The sequence below is a fragment of the Cottoperca gobio genome, chromosome 22, assembly GCF_900634415.1.
Source record: "Cottoperca gobio chromosome 22, fCotGob3.1, whole genome shotgun sequence".
In the NCBI taxonomy this organism is placed as follows: domain Eukaryota; kingdom Metazoa; phylum Chordata; class Actinopteri; order Perciformes; family Bovichtidae; genus Cottoperca; species Cottoperca gobio.
The window spans coordinates 12578383-12601875 of NC_041376.1; the positions used below are offsets into that span (position 1 = coordinate 12578383).

The 23493-nt window shown below is 43.8% G+C and overlaps 2 protein-coding genes across 5 annotated transcripts in view; both read left to right on the top strand.

Moving 5' to 3' along the window:
* The window catches only part of akt1 (v-akt murine thymoma viral oncogene homolog 1), a 29920-nt gene extending 23915 nt beyond the window's left edge, over window positions 1-6005 (top strand). Inside the window, exons 10-13 of the mRNA XM_029461195.1 lie at window positions 557-685; window positions 3618-3653; window positions 5062-5167; window positions 5998-6005. Of these exons, the coding sequence (XP_029317055.1) occupies window positions 557-685; window positions 3618-3653; window positions 5062-5167; window positions 5998-6005 (279 nt within the window). The remainder of the gene's footprint in view (window positions 1-556; window positions 686-3617; window positions 3654-5061; window positions 5168-5997) is intronic.
* cep170ba (centrosomal protein 170Ba) lies at window positions 5091-23474 on the top strand. Of its 4 annotated transcripts, none has more exons than XM_029460172.1 (19): window positions 5091-5296; window positions 5998-6135; window positions 7880-7969; window positions 8745-8823; window positions 9583-9641; window positions 10421-10571; window positions 13245-13373; window positions 14151-14645; window positions 14734-15653; window positions 15846-16004; window positions 16595-16733; window positions 16851-18461; window positions 19305-19551; window positions 19726-19858; window positions 20250-20384; window positions 20478-20566; window positions 20969-21062; window positions 21153-21204; window positions 21313-23474. In XM_029460172.1, the coding sequence occupies exons 2-19, from the start codon at window positions 6031-6033 to the stop codon at window positions 21531-21533; spliced, it is 4908 nt and encodes a 1635-aa protein (XP_029316032.1). In that variant the 5' UTR covers window positions 5091-5296; window positions 5998-6030; the 3' UTR covers window positions 21534-23474. The 4 variants fall into 4 exon arrangements, with proteins under 4 accessions (XP_029316032.1, XP_029316034.1, XP_029316035.1 ...); XM_029460174.1 differs by having other exon boundaries at window positions 15846-15965; XM_029460173.1 differs by lacking the exon at window positions 5091-5296 and adding an exon at window positions 5697-5819.
* The last annotated feature ends 19 nt before the right edge of the window (window positions 23475-23493 follow it).

A 23493-nucleotide genomic window follows, 5' to 3' on the forward strand; every position in this document is an offset into this window, starting at 1 on the left:
TCCATCATAATATTCTACTATGGAAAAGACATTCATGACATGCTACCACTCATTGTTACACGCCTCTGCTCCGCTCGAAGGCCCATACAATAAGAATACAAATAACTTTCTGTAGGTGTAGAAGGTTACCACAAATTTGATGGGGGGAGGGGCTTTTTGCATCTCATCTCTTTCTCACTATATGGCAGTAGATTAAAACGCCACAATGTGCTCACGGACTCAGTGACCAATTCATTCATTCATTCATTTTATTTAAAAGGGAGAAAAGCAAATGAGCTACTTTTGTGGTAAGAAGCATTGTCATGTCTTCAAAGTTGCTGGTGCTCAATTGATTGTCGTCTTGCATAAAGGTAGCTCATGGAAACAGGCACTGATTGAGATTTGTCTTTTGCCAACATTTCAGAAATTCAAAAACACTGATGGCTGTATTTTTGTACATTAATGAAATCATTTTCCCATCACCTCGTAGAATAATTTTCTTTATAACGCTCCATGTGAGTGAGTGAGTCATTTTACCATGATGCTAACATCTGTCCTATGTGTGTTTCCCCCTTAGCTGGAAAACCTTATGCTGGACAAAGACGGACACATAAAGATCACAGATTTTGGCCTGTGTAAGGAGGGGATCAAAGATGGCGCCACCATGAAAACGTTCTGTGGGACGCCAGAGTACCTAGCACCCGAGGTAACCACTACAGTGATTCAGTCTGCCTGAAATAATGACTTTACCCTGTCTTGCAACAAAGTTTCATGTAGTTTCATGTAGGCACGTACAGATGGATGACAAATTAAAGGAAAAACAAACATGAAGTAACCTTTCAGGTCACTTTGGAGCTGCCAGAACAACTTCAAAGTCTATGAACACTATTTCACCGGATCAAACCATCCCGTGACTCTTTGTGCCCTTCAAGGAAAGATGTGCATTCAATATGTTTATGTGCTTTACCTGGCTATAGTGAGATAATTTTGAGTAGCATCCAAACAAATGTGTGTTGTTGGACGTTAGTGGATGACAAGCATGTGGCAGAAAGGGCAGCTGTCCCAAAATGCCTTTCTAATCTCAAGTCTTTGAGTTAATGAGTGTGCCGTGTGCCCAGGGTAGGGCAGCCTGCTCTCATATTTGCTGTATGGGGAGGGGTGTGGCTTCTCCCTATTGCGTGCAGGTATGACAAGTGTTGGAGTGAGCGGTGTAACCCGATATTGCATTGTGAGTGTTGGTGTTGTGTGTGTGTATGTGTGAGTAAGTACATGAGTGTTTGCGCTAGCTGTTGCCGTACAAATGTTTTCCGGGAGAAGGGTGTCCATGTTGACACAGTTGCCGTATCGTTGTTTTTAGCCTCCATTTGGAATTTTCTGTTTGGGAGGGGGGGGGGGGGGAGATGGGGTGATTGGCTGGCAATGCCTCAGGAAACGTGAGCTTCTGCCCCTGGAAAAAAAAGGACCACATTGGCTACAGCTGTTGTGGGGCACCAGGGGAGCCACAGCCCCACTGCTGCCCTGGATGCCTCGTCTGACCCGGGCAGAGCCAGAGCTGTCATGAGCACGCTATCCCACAATGCTTCAGGCTGCCTCATAGGAACACATACCTGTTATTTTCATCAGTCAGTCCAAACCTGCCTCTAACCATCAGCACTAGGCCATCACATCCAGCCCGTGAATACTCGCTCCCTCTCACGCGGACAAACATAAAAGACTATGTTTATTTTCTATACTTCTATAAACCTTTTTACTCTGTCAAGCCCACTTTGCTCCTCCACAGAGGAGCGCAAGTCTATGACGGCTCCAGCGGAGAGCAGGGAGACATCAGGGGGCGTTACCATGGCAACAGGGTCGCTGGCGAGTGTCTCTATGGAGTGCGGGCCAGGCAGTGTTACAGGTTGTTCTGCAGTAAACAATGACCTTGTTGTGTGTGCTGCACAGGAATGCTGTAACGTCTGGGAATATTCCACCCAGAGCAGGCGGGAGAGAGAGAGGGAGGGCGAGGGAAGAGAGACACAATCTGCCTGACCAGTTTGTCTCGGGAGTAAGGAGTGGGACAAATTCACTTCTATTAAGTAGTTACAAGAAGAAAAGCATTATTGGCTGAGGGAAATGGCTTTTAGGGAATATCTACAAAGACAAATGTGGACAGGTTTAATCTAACCACTGAAACTGATCTGGGTTCACAAGCTTGGAAGACTAATGGCTGGCAGTGCAGAACTTTGTGAGCAAAGAAAGTGCAGCAGCAAGTGTTTGTGCTTTTATCTGCTCTCTCCTCCTTCTCTCCACCCCTGTCTGTGCTCCTTTGGGGCAGAGTAACAGTATTAGTTTGGGGTTGAGGCCCAAGCAAGCAAGCAGGCAGGCAAGCAGGCAGTCCTGGTTACGTATATGAGGGATGAGCTTGGCTCCTGCGCTCCTGGCAGCTTCACAGCTGTGGCGCTCTTCTACATATATGGGGCAGCTGCGGGCCCAGCTGTCGCACGGTGTGAATCACACGACAGTGGCGCTGGAAATAGAGACGGCCCAGTAATCCTAGCCCCACACCGGCTTCACGTTACTCCCCCTGCCCTCCCAATCCTCCTCCTCGATGCTCACCACTCACCGCAGCGCCAGGCGGAGTGCCCACAGACGCATGCGGCGCTGTGTGCGTGTGCGCACACACACACACACACACACACACACACAGTAGTTTTGTTCCTTTTACGGACACATCCGTTCATCTGTTTTCCGCGACCCTCTCTCTCTCTCGCCCTGTGCACAGTTGTGTCCATATCTAATTCTATTAATCCACCCACGTCTTTTTACCGAAGTTTCTATTCTTAGGTCTGAATTGCCGAGCATCACGCAGCACGAGGTTTAAGAGAACAGACTGTTCTCCTTGTCTTGATTTCACCTTCAACATCCGCCTGGCGAGGTAGAATCCAGTACACGTCCCCAGAGACCTTGGAACAACTCTGCGCAGCAGCACATTAGTCATGCAACAGGTTGCACTGTTCAGTGAGCACAACACTGGAGGAGTTTGTCTCATTAAGACTGGAGAAAAGTCATTTTATGGAAATAATGAGACTAAAAATGTCCCTCTCTAGTTGTATTCATTGAGCAGTTTGCGGGGCTGGTCTATGTTTGTTGCCACACTTTTGCTTATTTAAGCGACCCACCCCTCTGCTGTTTGTTGATCTGTATGTGTGTTTGTGTGTGTGTGTGGAAGGCCCTGTGCTGATTAAATATGCAGGGCTCCAGGGGAAACTCTATCCTTGCTCCTAATGTGAGATGTGAGTCAGTGCTGGCTGCTGCTGCCTCAAAAGACCAAACCAGGGGGAGAGCAGGTGATTTTTGGTGGGGGTGGGGACAGTTGCTTTAGGGCCTGTCTGTTCAGCCCTAAGAGCTATTGTCTTCACAGCATGCCGAAACACACCCTTATTGGTTGTCGTCACAAAACCGTAGCAACTAAACAATTTTCTTCAGCTTGTTGTATAAATATTCTTTGAAAGAATATATATGTTTTACTGTATTATAATTGTCATTTAAAAGAATATAATACCAACGCACGATACCCCCTCCCTAAGTAGTTAAACTGTCTCATGAGCATCCTAACAAGTGCATTAAATAAACCTTTCACCCCCCTCGACGTCCCCTAGGTGCTGGAAGATAACGACTACGGCCGTGCTGTGGACGTTGACATTTTTAGCTATACATTAATAGTTAACCTTCTTGTATGCATTGTAAGCAACATACAATCCATGTTATATGTGGGAAGATTATTTTAACACATTGAAGAGATGCCTTTCCTCACATGGATACTGACTACATGGAATTATTATCCTTCTTTTTACATGCTACCAAGAGTAACTGAGTGATGATGGGTTGTATATAATATAAACCCAGGAAAACATTTTGACTTTGAGGCTTAACTGAATACATTTTCTGAGAAAGAATAGAAGTTTTGCTTGAGATCAGTACTTTAAATTGGAACTAGAGCGCCATCTAGCGGGTATTGGGCGTATGTAAAAAGTATTTCCGATGGATTAATATTCCATATCCACACACATAATCACCAGATGTTTTGTTTGATTATAATTGAACGCAAATGATGATATAGACTGCGTACTGCATGTTGAATTTAATTTGGCAAATAATATTTTAATTGAATGTAATTACTGGAGGCTTAAACGCTCTTACACACTTTTCAACAACAATAAATCATCATTATTTGAATCTCAAATCCAGTCTATTCTCTGACGCAGCAGTTTAAGATACTATTTTAGCTCGTTGCCACATAAAAGCATTACTTTTCTTTTACTTTAAGCTGACATATTTTCCCCTCTGTTGTCTCGACTGAGCCAGCGTGAGACACAAGATAAACAAAGCTCTATGGCCGTGCACAGTCGAAGATCGTCTATGCAGACAATGAATCGATGGTTACACATGCTAGCCCGGTCTGCAAAAATGGTCCCTATCCTTACGCGCTTTGAACATGCAATTTTATTTTACAAACTTAGTGCCAAGGTACATACTGAGCATGACATTTTACAGTTAAAAAATGAACTTGCCAGTTCTTTCTGTGGGACAAGCTATGTAATGGAGACAGTGTTTCTACTTGATCTCGAACATATTTGGGCGTTACTTATCGGAAGACATACAGGTACAGTCTGTAATAAGCTAATATTGGCAGATATATCTTTGGTTCGTAATCCTTGTTTTTCTTTTTTTACCTAAGTAAATATATATATATATATATTTTAAATACAGGACTTTGTGTGTATTTGCCACTTTAGTAAAGGTCAAGGATATAATATATTGATTCTATATTTATACTGTCAAATGCCCCAAACAAACCAAACTAAAGTAAACTAAACTTAAAAACAAGTTTACATGTAGTTCTGTTGTCACAAAACAATTAATTATATACAAAGTTATTGCTTTTTCTGTTTTAATTGTGCATATAAAATACGATAAATAATACTACTTTTAAACAATACTAATATTTAAAAATGCTAAATGTGCTACTGGAGGACGTCGCTACCTTTTGTTCCGCCCCCGGTACACACGCGGAGTGAGAGCTCCTCTCTCTGCACCTCTCAGCTCAAACTCGTAGAGCGTTTGATGGACTTGTCAAGCGACGTCACCGTGTCGGCAGGAGAGGCGTCGGAGAGTTTCGCCCGGTTGTCATTCCCAGAGGAAGAAGAGGGTGCGATCAAAATTTACCTGTCGAGTCTTACCTGGTGCTCTTGTTGTACATGTCGGTCGTCGAAATTCATCTGCGGTACGACATTAAACACTGGCTTCACTTAGGAGTAAGACGGAGAAGGCGGTAAAGGTACGTTGTTGGGAGCAAATCATTGGAGAAAAGCTCACGAACGTTAGCGAAACAACCTCACTGTCAACCTGTGCTGTCAACGACGGGTTCAACCCGTCCGCGGTGTAGTTTAAAACAGCATTACTGCTGCCATTACGACACAATACATAACTTGTAAGTTAAGTTTTAAACACTATTTCTGGCTAACATTCCTCAGGCAGTATGTTTAGTAAGCCAAGGTTACAGGAAGTAAAGACCTGAGCACTGGGAGTTTAAGTCGTTGGCTAACGTTTCCCACAGGCGCCACTTTGCAACGGATTTCCCAGCATGCTTTATGAAACAGACAACAGGAGTTTATTATACCTGCTTCTTACTTACGGCATTTGTGAGTGGTGTGAACATGCTGAACATCCTCAAGTGTCACATGGAAACCTGTCTGTCCCTAACCTGTCTGACTCACTAGCGTACAAAAGATTTTCCTAGTGGTTATTTAATTTATTTAAGAGTCAGACCGGAATTCGTTTGGTGAACAGGTCTAACTCAGGTGAGGTGGTAACTCCCCCATGCATGCTTTCAAAAGAGCAGCTTTTTTCAATAGGACATTGTTCATAGACTCAGGTGTTGACTTTTGATCGTGCCTCCTGAAAGTCGTTCATTCAACTCTCAGGTTACTTTGACTGTCATTCTGTCTTTTGAATATTTGTATTGTTGTCTTTTCCCAGAATGCTAAGAGGATCCTGACTCGTGGCCCAAACATGAGTGTGACATCATGGTTCCTGGTCAGCAGCTCTGGCACACGCCATCGGTTGCCACGGGAGATGATCTTTGTTGGCAGGGACGACTGCGAGTTAATGCTGCAGGTGTGTGACTTTGTATGTTTTGGAGCTCAAGTGAAAGGCGACATGTGTAGCTCGCTTTGGCATTGTAGAGAAGCTTGTGTTTACACGGCAAACACCAGCTGAGTTTCATATCATCTCTAATGGGTTTTCACAGTAGCCTGTCAAAAATGAGTTTCATTACTCTTCACTGATGTCTGACGGGACAGCTAGTCACAGGAATATGTGAAACACCAGCGGGAGGCTCTGTACATGCTTGGCGTGGGTGCATGTGTAACCTGGTAACGGTGCTTCCACACAAAGTTGCCCCTGACGGTCTTTCAAACAATGACTTAAAACGCAGCTAAAGCATTCCACTGTGTTGTTTTTCCATGCTGCGTCTGTTATAAACACAATTTCTTTTGTGGTTTTTGTATAATACTCTCCCTCTCATTTTGTCCTCACTTTGCATTTATCCCAGAGAAAGAGGAATGTTGCCTCAGAAGCAGTTGTTTATACATTTTCTTAGTCAGTACGTTATGCTCAGAAAAAACTCTGCCAACCACAGACCAAGTTGCTCTTGTCCACATTTAGGCGTCACCGGATCCAAGAAAAAACCTCAGCTTCTCCCAGTCTGAAATGATGCAGACTTTTCTATTGCTCTGCTTAACTGCTCAGGACTGCTTCCTGACTTGGCACACAGTCAGATGTTCTGCCAAAATGTCTTTTAACCCTTTAATCTTTTTGTTTCTCTGTTCTTAGCTCAATGCATTTTTACTTTTGAAACCACAGTTGAATGTAACAGAATCCTGTTTAGCGTGAAAAGCAGAGCTTGAGTGTAGATTAAGTCATATGACACAGCATAGCCGAGAGCCTCGACCTGAATGTTTGGACTTTCCATGCCAACTGGTGTCTGATCAATGTCTGTATCTTCATGACCAGCAATTAGACCTTATGCCTCCTAAATGTGGTAATGTCTGCATTTTGCCGAGTTCAGCGCTATAGTTATTGTTTCCTAGCACCAGAGCAAACATTTTCTCTGTGATAAGAGGTGCAAAGTGAAGCTAAGGGTCATTCTTAGAGCTGCTGCACAGTTAACCTGATTAAATACAGTACAATATTAACAAGATAATATTCGGAAGTCCACTGAGTGATGAGGCCAATACAGGCGGTACATACATACAGCCTGTGAATGCTGTTTGTTCCAGTTAGTCGATTGTGTGAAAGAGTTTATTTCAAACCTACAAATGGACCATCGTGGTCATTTTGCAGGCACCTCAATCTTTGTGCTTCTCGTGACGAGGAGGCCCAGAGCGCTTAATGAGTAGAGAAGAGAGCGTGCGTCAGGCTGAATCACTTTTTTTTTTCCTCTTCTGAATTGCAGGTAGACGGTGTGCACACAAACTTGAGCTACGCAGGCAGAGTTTTGTAGACGAGGACCATCTATTAGTGTAATCTACTGCCATTTTTAAGGGTTATTTGACGTGTATGGAAGGGATCTGACTGCTCAAATGTTACATTTTCATCAACTCACTGGTCATGATTTAGTATCATATAACGGTTATTTCCTTTATCCATTAATTTACCAATTATTTGCTTGATTAATCTAAAATTTACTCAATAGAATGTAAAAAAAAAAAGCTGATTTGTCGTAAGTAAAGTAGTAAATTCCTGCAGTGGAGAAATGGAGATTGTTTGGTGCTTTAGCTTGAAAAATGACTTAAACGATTAAGCATTGTTGGACTAATTGTTTCATCTCTAATGACGTTTTGCTTTACTTTGGTTGCAGTCTCGCAGTGTGGATAAACAGCACGCTGTGATCAACTACGACCAGAACACGGACGAGCACATGGTGAAGGACCTGGGCAGCTTGAACGGGGTGAGTGAGTCCGTCTGTAGTGTCAGACTACCTGCGATAAAGGAGCCAGTCACTGTCCCTAAAGACTCGCGTCCACAACAATATCCCAGAGCACAAAATACCTCTCTGTGTGCCAGAGACGGGGGCGGTTGGTAATCGGGAGACTGGGTTTTCCTGCTGGCCTGGACCCCCTTTTTTTCCTCCCATTCTTTCTATCTCTCTCTAACCCCCTCCGCTCTCCCTTCACCGCTCTGTTGCCACTTCACTGCACCATTATCCCAATGAAATCCAGAGTTGAGCAGTGAGAGAAACCCTTCATTGTTCTCAGAGAGTGTTTCTTTTGGCCTTAGTAACTGCAGCCAAACTAATCAGAGCAGAACAGCGAAAGGACCTGAAACTGAAATCCACCATTGCTGTGTTTTCCCCCAATTATCTTTGTCTGTATAGAATAAAATGTGCTCCTCCATTCTCTTCTGATGATTAACTCTGGAATCCCTGTCTCACCAGTTGTTAGTTTAGGCACAAGATAGCCTAATTGATCAACAAATTCAAGCACTGTTGCATGTATTTAGCTCCACCTGGCCATTAAGCATTATACAAAAGCCGAGACAGTCATTGCATAACAACATAATCTCATCAGAGTTTTAATGTGCTCGTGGATTAACTTTCAATGGGGGAAAGGGGCCAATTGCAAAGCACCTTACAGTATCTGTGTGCGTAACACAAGGAATTACCTGTGAGTCAACACATTTACCTTAATTAATAACCAGTGAAAGTTGTTGTCTTTATTTTGCAGACATTTGTGAATGACCTAAGAATCCCAGACCAGACGTACATCATCCTCAAGCTCTCTGATGTCATCCGTTTTGGTTATGATATCCTTTTTCTTTATTATTCATTGAAGTTTTAGTCAAATGTTTGTCTTAACTGTGTTATGTATGTAATAGCGAGTTTCTTTTCTTCTGTTGGAGCAGTTGAAGTTGTTGATTAGCAGCTCACACTCTAAAGAGCCAGTGGCCGGCAGCTGTTTCAGTCACAAATATTTTACATTTTATTTTCCCTCTGTGGTCTTTCGCTCCATCGGCATGTTAATCCTCTGTGGTTTTTCAGTCAGGGGTTTTAGATTATGGTCAACTGTGCACAGAAAATCTCCGGCACCCTTTGACCCCCAGAGCACACAACTCATGAATGTTGAAACATAGTAAAATAACATGTGGGGGAATGTTGTTCAAACTGTGGAGACATCAAGGAATGTTTGTGACCAGTGTGTGGCATGTGATGTTGCACATTTCAAGGTGCGGGTCGCGGGAGATATCAGCTTATTTGAATTGCAACAGGTCGGTCCTGCTTATCTGATTTCCTACTTCTTGCAAGCGGTAGAGGAAGGTCCTTTTGACCTCCTTAGGGGGCAAGGGGAAAGCAAAGCTTGAAATAATATGCAGTAAAAGAGTATTACAGTAACTGCTCATGCACCATCCTTTATGTAGCAGAGATGTATTCTGAGTTTGTACTTTTTGTACGTTTTTTTTTCTTCTTTAAAGTCCCTGTGCCAACTGTGAATATATACTGTATATTAATAGACCTATTGTCACTCAAAAATGTAGATATGTTTGAGTACTTTAACTTCCCCTCACATGCTCATGTATATATCCTGGAGAGGAGTCAACACAAGGTCCCAGAGGAAGCTCTTAAAGTAAGTAATACTGACAGTCTCAACCTTGTTGATAATGATAAAGCGGAACGCTCTTCTATTACTTTCATATTCAATTAATCTGTTGATTATTTTTCAATTATCACTTCGCCAATGAAATATCAGGAATACAAATGAATGAACTAAACAACACAATATGCAGCTTTTCCCTTGAAATGTGATGTAACGTGTGTGTGTGTGTGTGTGTGTGTGTGTGTGTGTGTGTGTGTGTGTGTGTGTGTGTGTGTGTGTGTGTGTGTGTGTGTGTGTGTGTGTGTGTGTGTGTGTGTGTGTGTGTGTGTGTGTGTGTGTGTGTGTGTGTGAACATAGTTGTTCAGGTTCCTGTGCCAACAGTTAGTCACCTTGATGAGCTTTGATTGGATAACTGGTATTGGAGTGTTTGAAGAGACAGTATCTTTGCTTACTGTAAATGGGCAGAGTCTGCACTGTGTCATCTGTATAACTCAATGTGCTGCCTCACCTTAACAAACACAACCCAGCTAACTGTTAGCTACAGCTAGAGCCGATGAAAGATGCCCCAAAATGTTGAATAGAGTTTAAAAAGCCAATTCCATAAAAACAATTTCCCATTGATCTGGCATTTTGGTTTGTAAATGTAAATGTGTGGTATCCATTGTTAACAATGAGAAATAGGAGCTAACCCTGAGCAGGAGTCCCTGTTGGATATTCTTCCTAATACTCTGTATGTCTGAGGACAGTTACATCTGTACCGATTGTTGGCAGAAGGTTTCTCACATCCTGCTTCCTGTCTCTTTGTGCAGCACGAGAAGTACACCAGCCAGTTGCAGCTTAGTATAAAAGCCCTGCAGGCCAAGGTGAAGGAAAAACAGCAGCTCCAGAGCTCAGAGAAGAGCAAAAGCTCTGTTTCCAAACTGCAGGACAGGGCTGAGCGAAGAGCTCAGTCTCTCACAGGTAAACAACAATACTCCATCATAGCAAATAGGAGCAAGCGCTTATGAATACAGAAGTAGGGTTATCGTTATTGTTACCGGAGGGGAAAATGTTCTACATTTGAATACCATGTTTACACACGCGAGGAAGAGGAAGTCTGTGCGTCTCCATGTGATGTATGGCTTTGGCTGTAGATCACTCAATAAGACGTCTGTGATGCTTTTATTAAGAGCTTCCCTGGTGTGAGATTAGGCTGCCATGTGAGCGGAGAGGCTACAATCCTCTGGTGTCAGTAAAGTCCTAGATCTTGACATCCCAGAGTTGGCAGAATGAGAGCTTGCCAGACAAGCGCAGGGGTGAAGAGTTAAGGACAAGCAGTCTTATCTCTGTCAGCCATTCCTGACCGCTGACGAGATGCCGGGTGCTGCCCAACACACCAGTGATGGTTCAACACGTGTCATAGAAGAATTAGAAAGGTGTGCGGGTTTATGGTGCCAAGTTGGCACTTCTGTCCATGTAAGCTGGTGGTGGGTTTGTTGCCGCTTGTACTTCCAGTTGCTGTCATGCATGCCCTCTCTGCCCTGCGCCACACTGAGTAAATCCTGTTGTACAGTATCGGCAACAGTGGAACAGTCAAAGAATTGTTAGTTCAAGCGAAGCACTTTGTGAATGAAGCTCATTCACACAGACAAAACCTATTCCAGCTACTGTTGATTTTGCAATTCTGGTGCTTTCTGCTCCAAAAGCTTCTAGGGAAAACTACCACTGGTGCTTAAAATAGGACGTTTCCAGCTCTAAGGTCATATCCCATAGAGTGCCTTACAAATAAGTCGTTGAACTGCAGAACTTTGGAAAATATTTCGTAAGAATTCTCTCAAGGAGGGAGTGCGGTTGTATCTCGTGCAACGATGAGCTAACCACAGTGATCCTGTAAACCTGTGACTGCTAACTCTTTGTTGAACACGCTCACTGAAACAGTCACCGTCTGCAGTGTGATAGCAGCCTTGCCCTGTGTTGTTGTGACCCAGTCCACCAATGAGATAACAAATATAGCATCCTCTGTCTTGCTAGACACAAGAAGATAAGGACAGGAGTTCATAGTATGTTACAGAAAACAAAGCTGCACTTGTGTAACACAAGTATACATTGTGGAAAAGTCCACTCATACTTTCCTCACCATGATAAATAAAGAGTCCTGCCCTGAGCTGCACAACCAGACTGAGCATAACTCTGTTGACTTCATGCAAATAGATTCTCTTTGGCTGAATGTATTTGACTGGAGACCTTGATATAATGTTTGTTTTACTTTGTTCTGTATTTGATGTTTCAATTAGTTTTTAGGTTTTCTTTGTACAATTCTGTCACTTATAGAGAGCTGCGAGAGTTGTATCTTTCTCTGTGCCCGTGCTTGTTTCCCTGCGCAGCTGTACAGAATGTGGAGTGTGTCCAATCCTCCAGCTGTCTTTAGGGCAGGACACTTCACTTGTACAGTGTATGACTAAGTTAGGCCTGCTTTACTCTGCCAGGGCCCGAGGCTATTTAGTTTTTACTAAAGGGACACACAATGGACATTTTCCCTGATACTGTACACATCAGCACTACATGATTTAAAATGTCCTAATGCTTAATCCCCTTTTTAACCGATTGCTTACTTACTATCTTGTCCATCTTTCAGTACTAAGATGACCCAAAAAATGAGCTATCATAGAGAAATACTCCATTTAATGTAAACAATATTTGTTTGGGGCTGAATCTAGTAGCTGTTAAGGATTTAAAACTTTTCATGTCGCCACATATTCAGGACAGAAATGTAATAGGATTTTGGCAGATTTGCCTAACTTGTATTTCTTATGTTATTCTAGGTCTGCTTTTTAATTTATGCTTATTATGTCCCTAAAAGCTGCACTGTGCTCAGTCCTCTTGAGTTGTGGCACTCACTCATATATTCTTTGGCTATAAGTAGAGTATTGGGTAAGGGGAAAGGAATTAGTAACATGTCCCTCTGCTTCTCGTCTCCGTGTTGATGTCTTGATGTGCGTGTCCAAGGCAACAGTGGCGAAGTGCTGTTGATGCTTAGAATTGTGAAGCCTTCACATTAAAATCCAGAGAGCTTGTTTAGCCCATGTATCAGGCCGAAAAGCAGCTTCTAGATGATCTGATTAGTGTTTTATAGGCTGGCTGGCATGTGTGGAGACAGCGGCTAAACATCAGTTCACAAACTGCATCAGAGAAAATAACCCTCATTATATACAAAGGTTAATGTGCAAACAACGAGTGTCCCCATCTACAAGAAGCCTCACTTTAGATGCAGTCGTTTCGTATATGTATTATATAGTTTTTATCTTTGAAGATTAGGATTACGTTTGTCCCGATTTGCACGAGAAGGATTATGTTTTGGTGGTTTGCGTGATACAGTTTGAATCACAGTTGGACCCTCACTACTCTCTCTGTGTCATAGTAATGTGGCAGAATTTTAAAAAGCCCAAAGGCTACAGGTATTTCAACACTGTCCTTCTGAGCTCCAATGTCCAATGTGTGCAACATGTTGGTGTTGCAAGACCAACCTCAGACACAACATTGTTTTATCATGTGACTAACATAAACGCTGTATAAAGTCAGCTCTGTGTTTTGGCTCTTTCTTGCCTGAGTTTATCCATGTGCCTAAGAGTGTGTGTTTGTGCGTTTGTCTGTTAGCTGCCACAGATTCTCCGATATCCAAGCCTACTCCTCTCTATGGCCAACCATCCTGGTGGGGGGAGGATGAGGAAGCAGCAAACAAATACAAGAATAGAGGTGGAAAGCTGCCAGAACAGGAGTCTCCAGGTCAGTGTCTTTATTTAATTAACCACAGAATTAATTATAGTATTTATACTGAAGTGTTAATATCATTAAAGCAGATTGTAATTTCATACTGCAGAGTTATGTGTACTATAATTGCATTGGATCTTCCCACATCTGTGAATTAGAACCTGATTTGTAATGACATGTTTATCTATGGCACTGCTATGTTATGCCCTTTTGTGGGGTGTTGAGAGATGGATGGTGTGAAGCCCAAAGCAGGTCTCTGGCCACCAGTTGTGGACTGTTGGCCAGGCTGCATCGTGCCAGGCCAGTGGGCAGTGCCTGTCTGCCTGCGTGATGGATTATGTCCCTCTAAGCTTCTGGAGGGGGGAGGAAGGGTAATTGTTTGCCTCATGGTGCCCAGGCTGAAACAGATTATTCCCGCTCAGCTACCCTCCGCTGGACTCTGAGCTCCTAAAGTGATATTTGGCCACATCCAACTGGCACCCAAAGACCAACTGGCAGATTTGTTTTCTCAGTCTAACTCCTGGAATATTTGTGTTTTTTGTGGCTCCCACTTTCAGGGATTGTCCGACAATGACATCCCAGCCATTTCAATTTGTTTCCTTAGCTTTGTGTACCTCTGAAGTTACTCATCTATAATTGTGAGCTTGAAGAGGAACCTGAAACAAAAAACATACAGATATTTCTATTTGTAATGCCAAAATATATATTTTTCGAGTCATTTAATCACTCAGTGGATTAGAGTATGTAGATCATCACTAATAATTGCCTCTCACCACTCTTCATTTCTAACAGAGCCTGCTAAAGACATGTCCAGATATGAGGTCAATGGTTCTTTGTCCGACAGTCAGGCCAAGGCCATCCTCTCCTACCGCCGGGAGCCCAGCTACTATGAGATCCCAACAAAGGAATTATTTCAGCGAGCGGCCAAGAAACCCGAGTCACAGGTTCACGAGGTTCCGACAAAGGACAAACCAGATCCCACTGAGGTTGTCTCCTCTACCCCCACGCCTCCCGTGGTCCAAAGCCACGCATCCTTCACCATCGAATTTGATGAATGCATGCCAGGTAAAATGAAGATCAAGGACCACGTGACCAAGTTTTCTTTCCGCCAGCAGCACAAGCTACCTTCCACAGAGCTCGTCACCACACCCACAGAGGTGATATCAGCAGAAAGCAAAGTTGCTGATTGGCTGGTCCAAAGCAATGCTAGCATGACGAGGAGGAAGTCACAGGCTGAAGACATTTATGGCACAAACGTTGACACTTCACTTCTGAAGATCACCAAGGGTGAGTCACTACAAAGTCTGTTTGTTTTTTTTACCAATATTGGCTTTGACTGAAATAATGTGCTAACTTGGTGTCTTTCCATCATCAGCAAACCACCGTGAAGATGGCTCTCATGTTGATTCAGGAGATCCTGCAATCAATGGGAGGGATTTCCTTCAATCAGAACCTCAGATTGGGTCCCAGGTGTCTCCACAACCCTTGAGAGCCTCACCGCCACAACGCCTCGCCTCCCCTGACTCTGAGGAGCCCTTGTCCTCCTCTCCACCAGAATCTCAGGCCCTATCCAGTCTTGGCAAAGCTGAGCCTCACCAAGCCTTTGTCATTGAATTTTTTGATGATTGCCCAAGAAAGAAGCGCTCCCAGTCCTTCACCAATAACACATCTCCACCCGAGCCCTCAGGCCTCAGGGTCCAGCTGGAGAAGGTGAGGAAGAGCGCAAGCCCATCTGGGGAGAAACGAGTCTCTCCAGCCTCCACCACTACCCCAACACAACGATACACTGTCCCGCTGAAGGGCCCCGCTTCCACAGCCTTTCAAAGAGCTGGTTCTCTACGAAGGGAGAAGACAGAGAACCAGATCAGCAACAGCTTTTCCTCTCGCTCTTCTCCGTCTGTAAGGTCCTTTAGCAGTGTGGGCCGGAGGTCCAAACTCGCCCTGGATTTTACTGCAGAACTTCTCAAACAAGCAAAGCAGTCCTCTTCTGCCAGCTGGGAAGAAAAGACATCTAGTCCCCCTACTGCAGCTAAAACAGAGACAGTGGTCGTATCCCAGCCTAGTGCCTCTCCATCTAAAGCTCCCTACCAGCCACAGACTTCCTCTCCTATCCACCAGCCTGTTCCCCTCCAGGCTCCTGTGATGCCCCTGGCGTCTCAGAGTGTGGAGGTCAAGAGCCCCCTTGTCGGCCCCAAGCACGAAGAGGAGGACAGTTTGAGTGACGCGGGAACCTACACCATTGAAGCAGATATTCAAGATAGAGAGATAGAAGAGGCACGCGGCAAGATTGACAAGGCAAGTTTCTTTCTCCATTTAATTTTTTATAAATTGCGCTAATAATGACAACATGTTGCTTAAAGGAAATGAGTCTGCTTTGCAATTCAACGGTGTCCTATGTCTCTTGGGAGAAAGTCACATTCAAAATGAGCCATGGACATTGGCAATCCCACTTCAACCCATCAACTTGCACTGATTTGTTCCTGACAGGTGTTTGGTGTTTTTGAGAGCCCAGAGCGAACCAACCAGAGTGAAGCAGAAACATCATCAGATTTTAGGCCTGTTCTAGTTGAGAGCAGAGAGCAGCGTAGGCAGAGTAGCTGTGGGGAGGTGAGGCCAGCTCCAGAACAGGGACAGAGTCTGGTAAAGGTAAACCTTCCTGCTCTGGGTGTGATCAATCATTGAATAGATTAATAAATATTTGTATAGCTAATCCAATGTCTTGATTTGCCTTCTTTTTTTGTTTTTTTGGTGTATCTCCTTTGATTTCTAGATTTCCCTTATCTTTCCTCACAGGTTCTGGGTTCTTCATTGCTTTCTAACCAGATATAAGGGGAAAAAATACATGTCTTTATAACAGTTATACTTCATACTTATTAGGGATCCACCGATATCGAATATCGGGTCGATACTTACTCAAAAATAGCTGGATTGGGTATCGGTGGCAATAGGGCCGATCTATTCAATTCAATTCTATGTTTATATACTGAAATTGTAATTCCTGTTAATTCCTGAAGATTTTATATAGAATCGGTGCTGGGTATTGGCTGATGCCCAAGTATTAGTGTCAAGACTAAAAAAGTTGGATCGGTGCGTCCCTAATACATACTCGTGAAACAGATGATGTATGGTATCTTCTGTTGTTTGTCATATAAACTTTGTTTACTAAGAAAATCGTATAAACTTTTCTTAAAAATGTTTCATCACATATTGAATAAGTTGTATGTTATCTCATGCAGGTCCAGGCAGCAGGTGCAGTGTTACACGGGGCTCCTAAGTGGATGTCTTGCTGGGCCAGCTTGGCAGACAGCTACACAGAATCTGGCCCTTCGTCTGGCCTCTATGACATCTCTTCCCAGATGGAGCTGTCAGGAGGGGGTAAGCCACCTGACGAGACATGAGTCTATTTGAAATGATAATGAGACACCCTGATGAATATGAATGATTCAGTTTCAGTATGTGTGGTTAATATGCATTAAAACTGTTTCACTTCAGCACGAGGTACAATCCTCAGCAAGGCCGCGCTCAGCCGACACAACGACAGCACCGACTCCGATGGATCAAGAGCTCGCCGCGTCCTGCCCCAGTTACCGCTGGGGCAGAAGAGTGACATTCCAACTCCCAGCATTCATGTTCATTATGACCTGCATTCGACATTTGATGTAGGTGAGACTAGCGTGTTGGTACCCAGGTCTCAGGATGGCCTTCACAGGTTATTGGTGCAGGACGACGTAGAGCCTGACAGCCTGAGCGATGCCAGCAAGTCTGATGACGGTTCTATCATAGAGCAAAGGAGGAAACGGCTGTCAGACACAGAAGAGAAGAAAAAGGAGAACAGACCGTCATCCAAGTCTACATCATTCTACATCGGGTCTGAGGAGCCCGAGGCCCAACGTGGGGGCTCAAACACCAGCACGGAAATAAAATGTGTAACCAAAACTTTCTCAACAGCCACCCTGACCAAACCGAAAGGTAGCCAGGACCCTGGAAAAGTCAAACCCAGTTTGTCGGCTCCTGCTCTGAGACTGAGTCCAGAGTCCAGAGAGGGCAGTGTATCCCCATTAATCAGACAAGAGAGCTTCACCAAGGAGAGACCTAGCAATGCCAGATTGCCCAACATCTCTAGCCTGTCTGTTCAGAGAGGCCTAGACTCCGAATCATTCCAGGGAGCCCATAATCAGGACACTCATTCCTACCTCAAAGACACGGAGGATGTTCTGGCTGTTCTAGAGGCTAAACTCCAAGCGGGACAATCAGAAAAAACACCGTCTTCAGTAATGGACTCTCTTTCTGCGGACTCTGATGTGGATACCTCCAGCACAGTCAGCCAACATAGCAATAAGACCAGGCCAAACGTACTGACTAATAAACCCTCTGTTAGTGGCCTCCATAGGGAGAGGTCTTCAGCCAGTATAGCTAGTCAGGACTCAAGTTACCAGTCCACTACATCTGAAAAGCGGCACTCTCCGGAAGTAAACGACAACAATAAGACCGTGTCTGTCAGGAGACCGGTTGGACTGAGACGTAGTTTCGGGAAACGTGGCTCCACAGACCTAAGTGACGACCCTCAAAGCTTACCGTACTCTGATCAGGAGTCTAACAACTACCAAACCCGCAAGAAATACACAGTGCCCCTTCAGAAGGAGGACGGCAAAACCTCAAGAGTGTCCCAGGTCTTGAGTCGTGCCAACAGCTTGTCAGCCCCAAGACCCACCAGAGCGTCCATGCTCCGCCGGGCTCGCCTGGGAGAAGCCTCAGACAACGAGGGCACGGAGACAGACAGGGTGGCCCAAGAGGCAGGCAACGGCCCGGCTAAGCAGCCCCAGGAAACCAAGAAACTCTCCAGGCTGGATATGCTGGCGATGCCTCGTAAGCGGACAAGCTCGTTCAACACCCCCAGCGACACTGAGGCGTCTTCCGCACCACAGTGGCCTGGCAAGAGCTCGGGATTCTCCAACCGCAGCACAGAGTCTGCCGGCAGCTCAGCTCGGAGGGCCTCCACTCCGGGGCCGAAGCCTGTAGAAAGGCAGCAGAATGCACCGCCCAACAAGGCACTAATCACTCGAGGACGTTCAAGCAGTGCCAAATATACCGGAAGCACAGCAAGTGAGTATAATACAGACACTCGCACATTGTTTCATTGAGTTTATAGTATCTTTACTGGTATAACCACTTAGTCAAACCTAGTATTGTTGGAAAAACATGACTTTGTGCCTGGATTTGAAGCGTTACATGGTCTGTTAATCAATCACAGTAGTGAATTGGTTTGATACATTCATAGTCCTCAGTTTATATAATGTAGGTTTCAGGAAATAACACCTGGGTTCTGTACTTCAGCAGGCTTTGTTTTAATAAAAGGGTTATTTGGGAGGTGCATTGATTCTGGACTTTCACATACATCAATAACACTAACATTACATTTTTTCGTGGTGGCGCAATGACCAGTGCAAGTAGCGCTCTGACAGTTTGGTATTTTCCTCACCTTAAAATTAGTTTTGCCCGTCTTCGGTCTGGTGCAGGAGGAGAGGAGCAAACTGGAGCGTTAAAAGGTACTCATACTACAACACCTTCTTAGATAACTTCGCACAATGTTCTCCATGAGGATTCTGGGGCCTGGTGGAAATGATCATTTTAGCCAGGAAACAAAAAAGGTTTTTGTCTGTCTGCTCCTGTGCTGTGGAACTCATGTACTCATTTCAGTTTGTAAATTATTTTAAATCTGAAAATAAATCAATAAATCTGAGACATCTTTCAGATCAAATTTAGCGAATATATAAATGAGCACTTCCACAGCAACTTTTCTGTCTCTTGTGCTGCGGAGGATTTTGGTGACTACATCTAATATGCTTTGGTGGTTCCGTATTCTTTGATGGTTTCTCTCTTTCTCTTCTGTTTTCCCAACTTCTCTATCCTCATCCTCCGTAACTCAAACCAATTCACGACGCCAAGGCTCCAGGAGACGACAGAAAGGCTCTGACTATACCTCTACCTCAGATGAGGAGTACGACTCAAACCAGAGCACTCCTAAACACAAACGCTCCCAACATTCCTCAGCTTCCCACAGCCCTCGCAATCAGCCTCGGCCTCAGCCGGTCGTCGCTCTGCGTCCGAAACCCCGCAGCAGAGATTCTGAGGAGGAGAACCATGAGGGAGAGACCTTCCACAATTGGTCCAACCACAGTTCTGAGATTGCAAGGTAAGGAATATTAGGGTTTTTTTCACACATGCAGCCTTAATCATGTATTTACTGCATTTTCCATTAAAGGGCATGAAGAGGTCAAGGATGTCAGATTCAGTAGAATACTGTTAATATAAGGATAAATCTTATGCCTGTCAGACAACTTTCTAACTCATGTTCCCTGCATGCTAGGTTGAGTCAAGACCTGGCTAAAGACCTGGCTATCTTAGCCAGAGAGATCCATGACGTGGCAGGTGATGGTGAGGCACAAAACCCCGGAGTGGAGAGCAGTGCACCTGTCTCCACAGTGACTGCTCATGAACAGGTACATCAAATCTAATCTTCTTCGTGCTGTTCCGCTTAAATCTTACACAATGAAACATCAAACCTCTGTTTGATCAGCTGACTATAACGGGACATGACGATTCTCTTTTTATTTTATTTTTTTATTTTTTTCTCAATATCACAAACAACTTTCTTTTGTTGAAAGAGGAAGTTTGCATCAGTGTATATGTTGCTGATTCTTATGTATAGTACATTGTTCTACTTTAGCTATGAAGATCTGTTGCAGTTATGTAACATGTCGTTTTTATCTTCAATCACTAAATCGTAATACTATAGTTTTATATCTTTGCCTTGTTTAACGCATCAGCCATAAGAAACTCTGTCTCTCTGCCTGTTTTATAAAGTAACACTGAAGTCTGATTATGTTGCAGCTGGTTCATCGTATTCCAGAGGCTGGATTAAACTACCAGAGAGTCCCACCTGGTTCTACATCTACGAGGGAGGCTGGCCAGAGCTCCAGTGACCATGAACAGAACTCCAGGCAGCGAGCTCAGAGCAGAGACGAGGTCTGTCGGACACAAAAACACCTCGTTTTTCACAAGCCTCTGTGATGTTAGCACTTTAACAGATCATTATAAAGTTTATTTTTTTCTCTCCAGGTCATTGTGGACAATCTGATGCTGAATCCAGTGTCTCAGATCACAGCGGCCATCAGAGAAAACACTGAGCAACTTGCTGACAAAATTAAGTAAGTACTTATACTTCCTTTATTCCCTTTGCTTAATCCTGGTTTGATGAAAAAGCGTACTGATCCTGTCTGACTGCACTGAGCCAATAATCTTATTAAACTAGTGTAGCTGAGTGAGTCGGCACAAAGATTTATAGTCGAACTGGCAACTTTAGCCTGAGAGGACGGAGATCTAATCTTCTGATTAGATGCAGATAAAACGCTTGTTGTTTAAATATTTCCCTTGTGAGATGTAGCCACAATTTGTTGTTTTTTACAATTTCAACCACGAGCAGAACGCTTCATGAAGGTCTCACACTTTTGGTTATCCAGATTATCTAGACAGAAAAATGTGGATTGTCCCTTTTTAAAGAAACACAGTAAGAAACTTTCTAACAACTGGATTTGGCATTGTGCACACAGGGTACTGTTCCAGGACAGGATGGATATCTGGGAGAACATTGATGCCAAGGTTAACTCTGACAATGATGTTCCTGTTGTCAAAACCTCCAACAAGGTTTGTGACTTATGTTTGTCAATGTTCAAGTTAAATGTGTGCCTTTTTTAATGCTGTTTGATTTCACTAAACTGGACATCTGTATTTCAGGAAATCACATCTATCTTGAAAGAACTCAGGAAAGTTCAACGACAACTTGAGGGTGAGTCAACCTGAGCCTTTGTAAACAATATAAATACAAATATAATTATTAGAATATTGTTCATGACACGTTCGTATTTCCCCCCCCCCCCCCCCCCCCCCCCCCCAGTCATTAACACAGTCATGGAGCCCAGCAGGCAGTTTGAAGCATCCAGGTCCTCAGCCTCTGCGTCCTCCTCATCTGGAGTTCGGCCCTCCAGACCTCCCGCCTCACAAGACTGGAGAACAATCCACTCCGTCTCCAAACGTGGCGGCGGCCCGAGGCCCAGCGAGAGCGTCAGGAGATCAGCTGTGACACCAGACGATGTCCGAGCAGGATATTTGGTCTGATGCGTGACACAAACACACTCGTGCTGAACTTCTGCTGTGACTCCACAAACACAGGTGTTGGAGTGTTGCACGCACAATGAAACCAAGAGGGGAGGAAGTGAGACTGTAAACACAGAAGTGCAGCCTCCTGTACGTTCAAACATACACACTACTGCACTATGAGCACTACACACCAGCACAGTGTTGTGAACTAAACACCCTTAGAGTACACTCAGTGGGAGACCTGCATATGAAGATTTAAGGAAGTACCAAAATGCTTTGATAAACCTCACCTTCGACGAGCCTCAAAACTATACTTGATTCTCTGTTAGAGGTCATCCTCTTTATTTGCCAATGATATGACCAACATTGCTGATTTTAAAAGCTTGGTTTATTTACTTGGTTTATTTGAAACAACCGGCCTGAGCATAATCATCTCAGGGAAATCTACTGATATATAAGATTTCTATGTTTAGTGACAAATCGTACTTTTGAGGAAATATTAGTTTTGGGTATAAAGTACTGCAGTAACACCAGCAGATCTTAGAATACTGTGTATCCTCAGTTAAACCCATTGATTTTCCATATATATATATATATATATATTTCCTTCCATGTTTTTGTCTTTGTTTGACACTTCTCTCTTGGACCAGATTCATCGACGAATGTAAAAAGTATTTATTCGGAAGGTCTTTTGTGAGACACTGTAACCGAGACAACATGACTTTGAGGAGCGTTGGAAGTGTGCCAGACTAATTAATGTTATATCACAAAGTCACTACCAGCCAATTTCTTGAGTATTTATTCTCTTAACATTTCCCAATGCAGCGACTCTGTCCAGGCCCTCTTTAGTAGATGGCCACTGTGTAGTCCAGCTGGAGATGGAAATCCCTCTGGAATGTGGTCCGACTGGTAGGAGGGACTGCAGAGGTTAGTCACCTGGCAACAAACTCAAGCGGCTATACAACAGGGGTTTTCAAGCATTCCTGGCCTCTTTACCTTCTGAGTAGTATGTTTTTTTTTAATTTGTGTTAAGCACAGTTGGGAGCTTGAAACTAGTTTTTGTTTTCCATGCCTGAAGAGCACAGTGGGCTCCCAAGTTTGGCCAAAGACGTTAAAACGACTGACAGGAATGAATCTCATTTATGTGTTTGTACTGAGCTCATCACACACATCTAAACCTCTACATGCTCAAGAGCTATCGGAGCACTGTGGTAAGGTTTGAGGTTTCCGAGTGACCTCGTCACAAGGTCACTTCTGACGGGTGACCGGAGAAGTGATGTAATATTAGCTTTTAAGTTGACAGTCAATTGTGAGAAAGTGCAAATCTAATGATTAGTTTGTGACATTCTGTTCAGTATGTAAATACCTAAAGATATATGTAAGTCGTACAAATTACCTCTCAATCACGTCTTTTGCACTAATGTAGTACAACTTTATCCCCCCCGACCTTCTAATGCTGCAGGCTGAAAGCCGTTACTTTCCCGCGAAAGATAAACAGTTGATGCTGTTGAGGTTGAAGCAGGAGAAGAAGGCGACTCAGTGCACCAGCAGTGTCTGTTTCCCTCTTCCCAGTCCAGGTTGTACATGTGATTGTAATTGGGAAGTACCTATAAGTGCCACAGAGCTGTGTGGGACAGTGGTTGTTTACAAACTCAAGCAACAATGTAATGTTTGTCCTGTTGACTTCACTTGCTCAAAGTGCTGCTATTCTTCGTCTATGGGATTTGAATATCTCCTTTGCTTTACTCCATCTAAGTCTAAGCTACAGCAGGTTTCAGAGCTGAAATGTAATTCTTGTTTGTCAAATTTGTGACCCTTTTTTGATTTTCAATTGATGTTTCCCCAGAATGATTTTGTTGTAATCTTGGTGTCTTGTTAGCTGGTATTTATGTTTGGTTATTTTTGTAATTTGTTCGATGATGATTGCAGATTTTTCCAATAAATTTGATTAGTAAAGTAGATTTTTGTCATGACTTTT

Excerpts from the sequence above, each read along its gene's own strand:
- cep170ba (XM_029460172.1), top strand. The coding sequence starts at position 6,031 with ATGAGTGTGACATCATGGTTCCTGGTCAGCAGCTCTGGCACACGCCAT. Across the intron at positions 14,646-14,733 it reads ACTTCTGAAGATCACCAAGG|CAAACCACCGTGAAGATGGC; the intron begins GTGAGTCACTAC and ends TTCCATCATCAG. Across the intron at positions 21,063-21,152 it reads TTGTCAAAACCTCCAACAAG|GAAATCACATCTATCTTGAA; the intron begins GTTTGTGACTTA and ends TCTGTATTTCAG.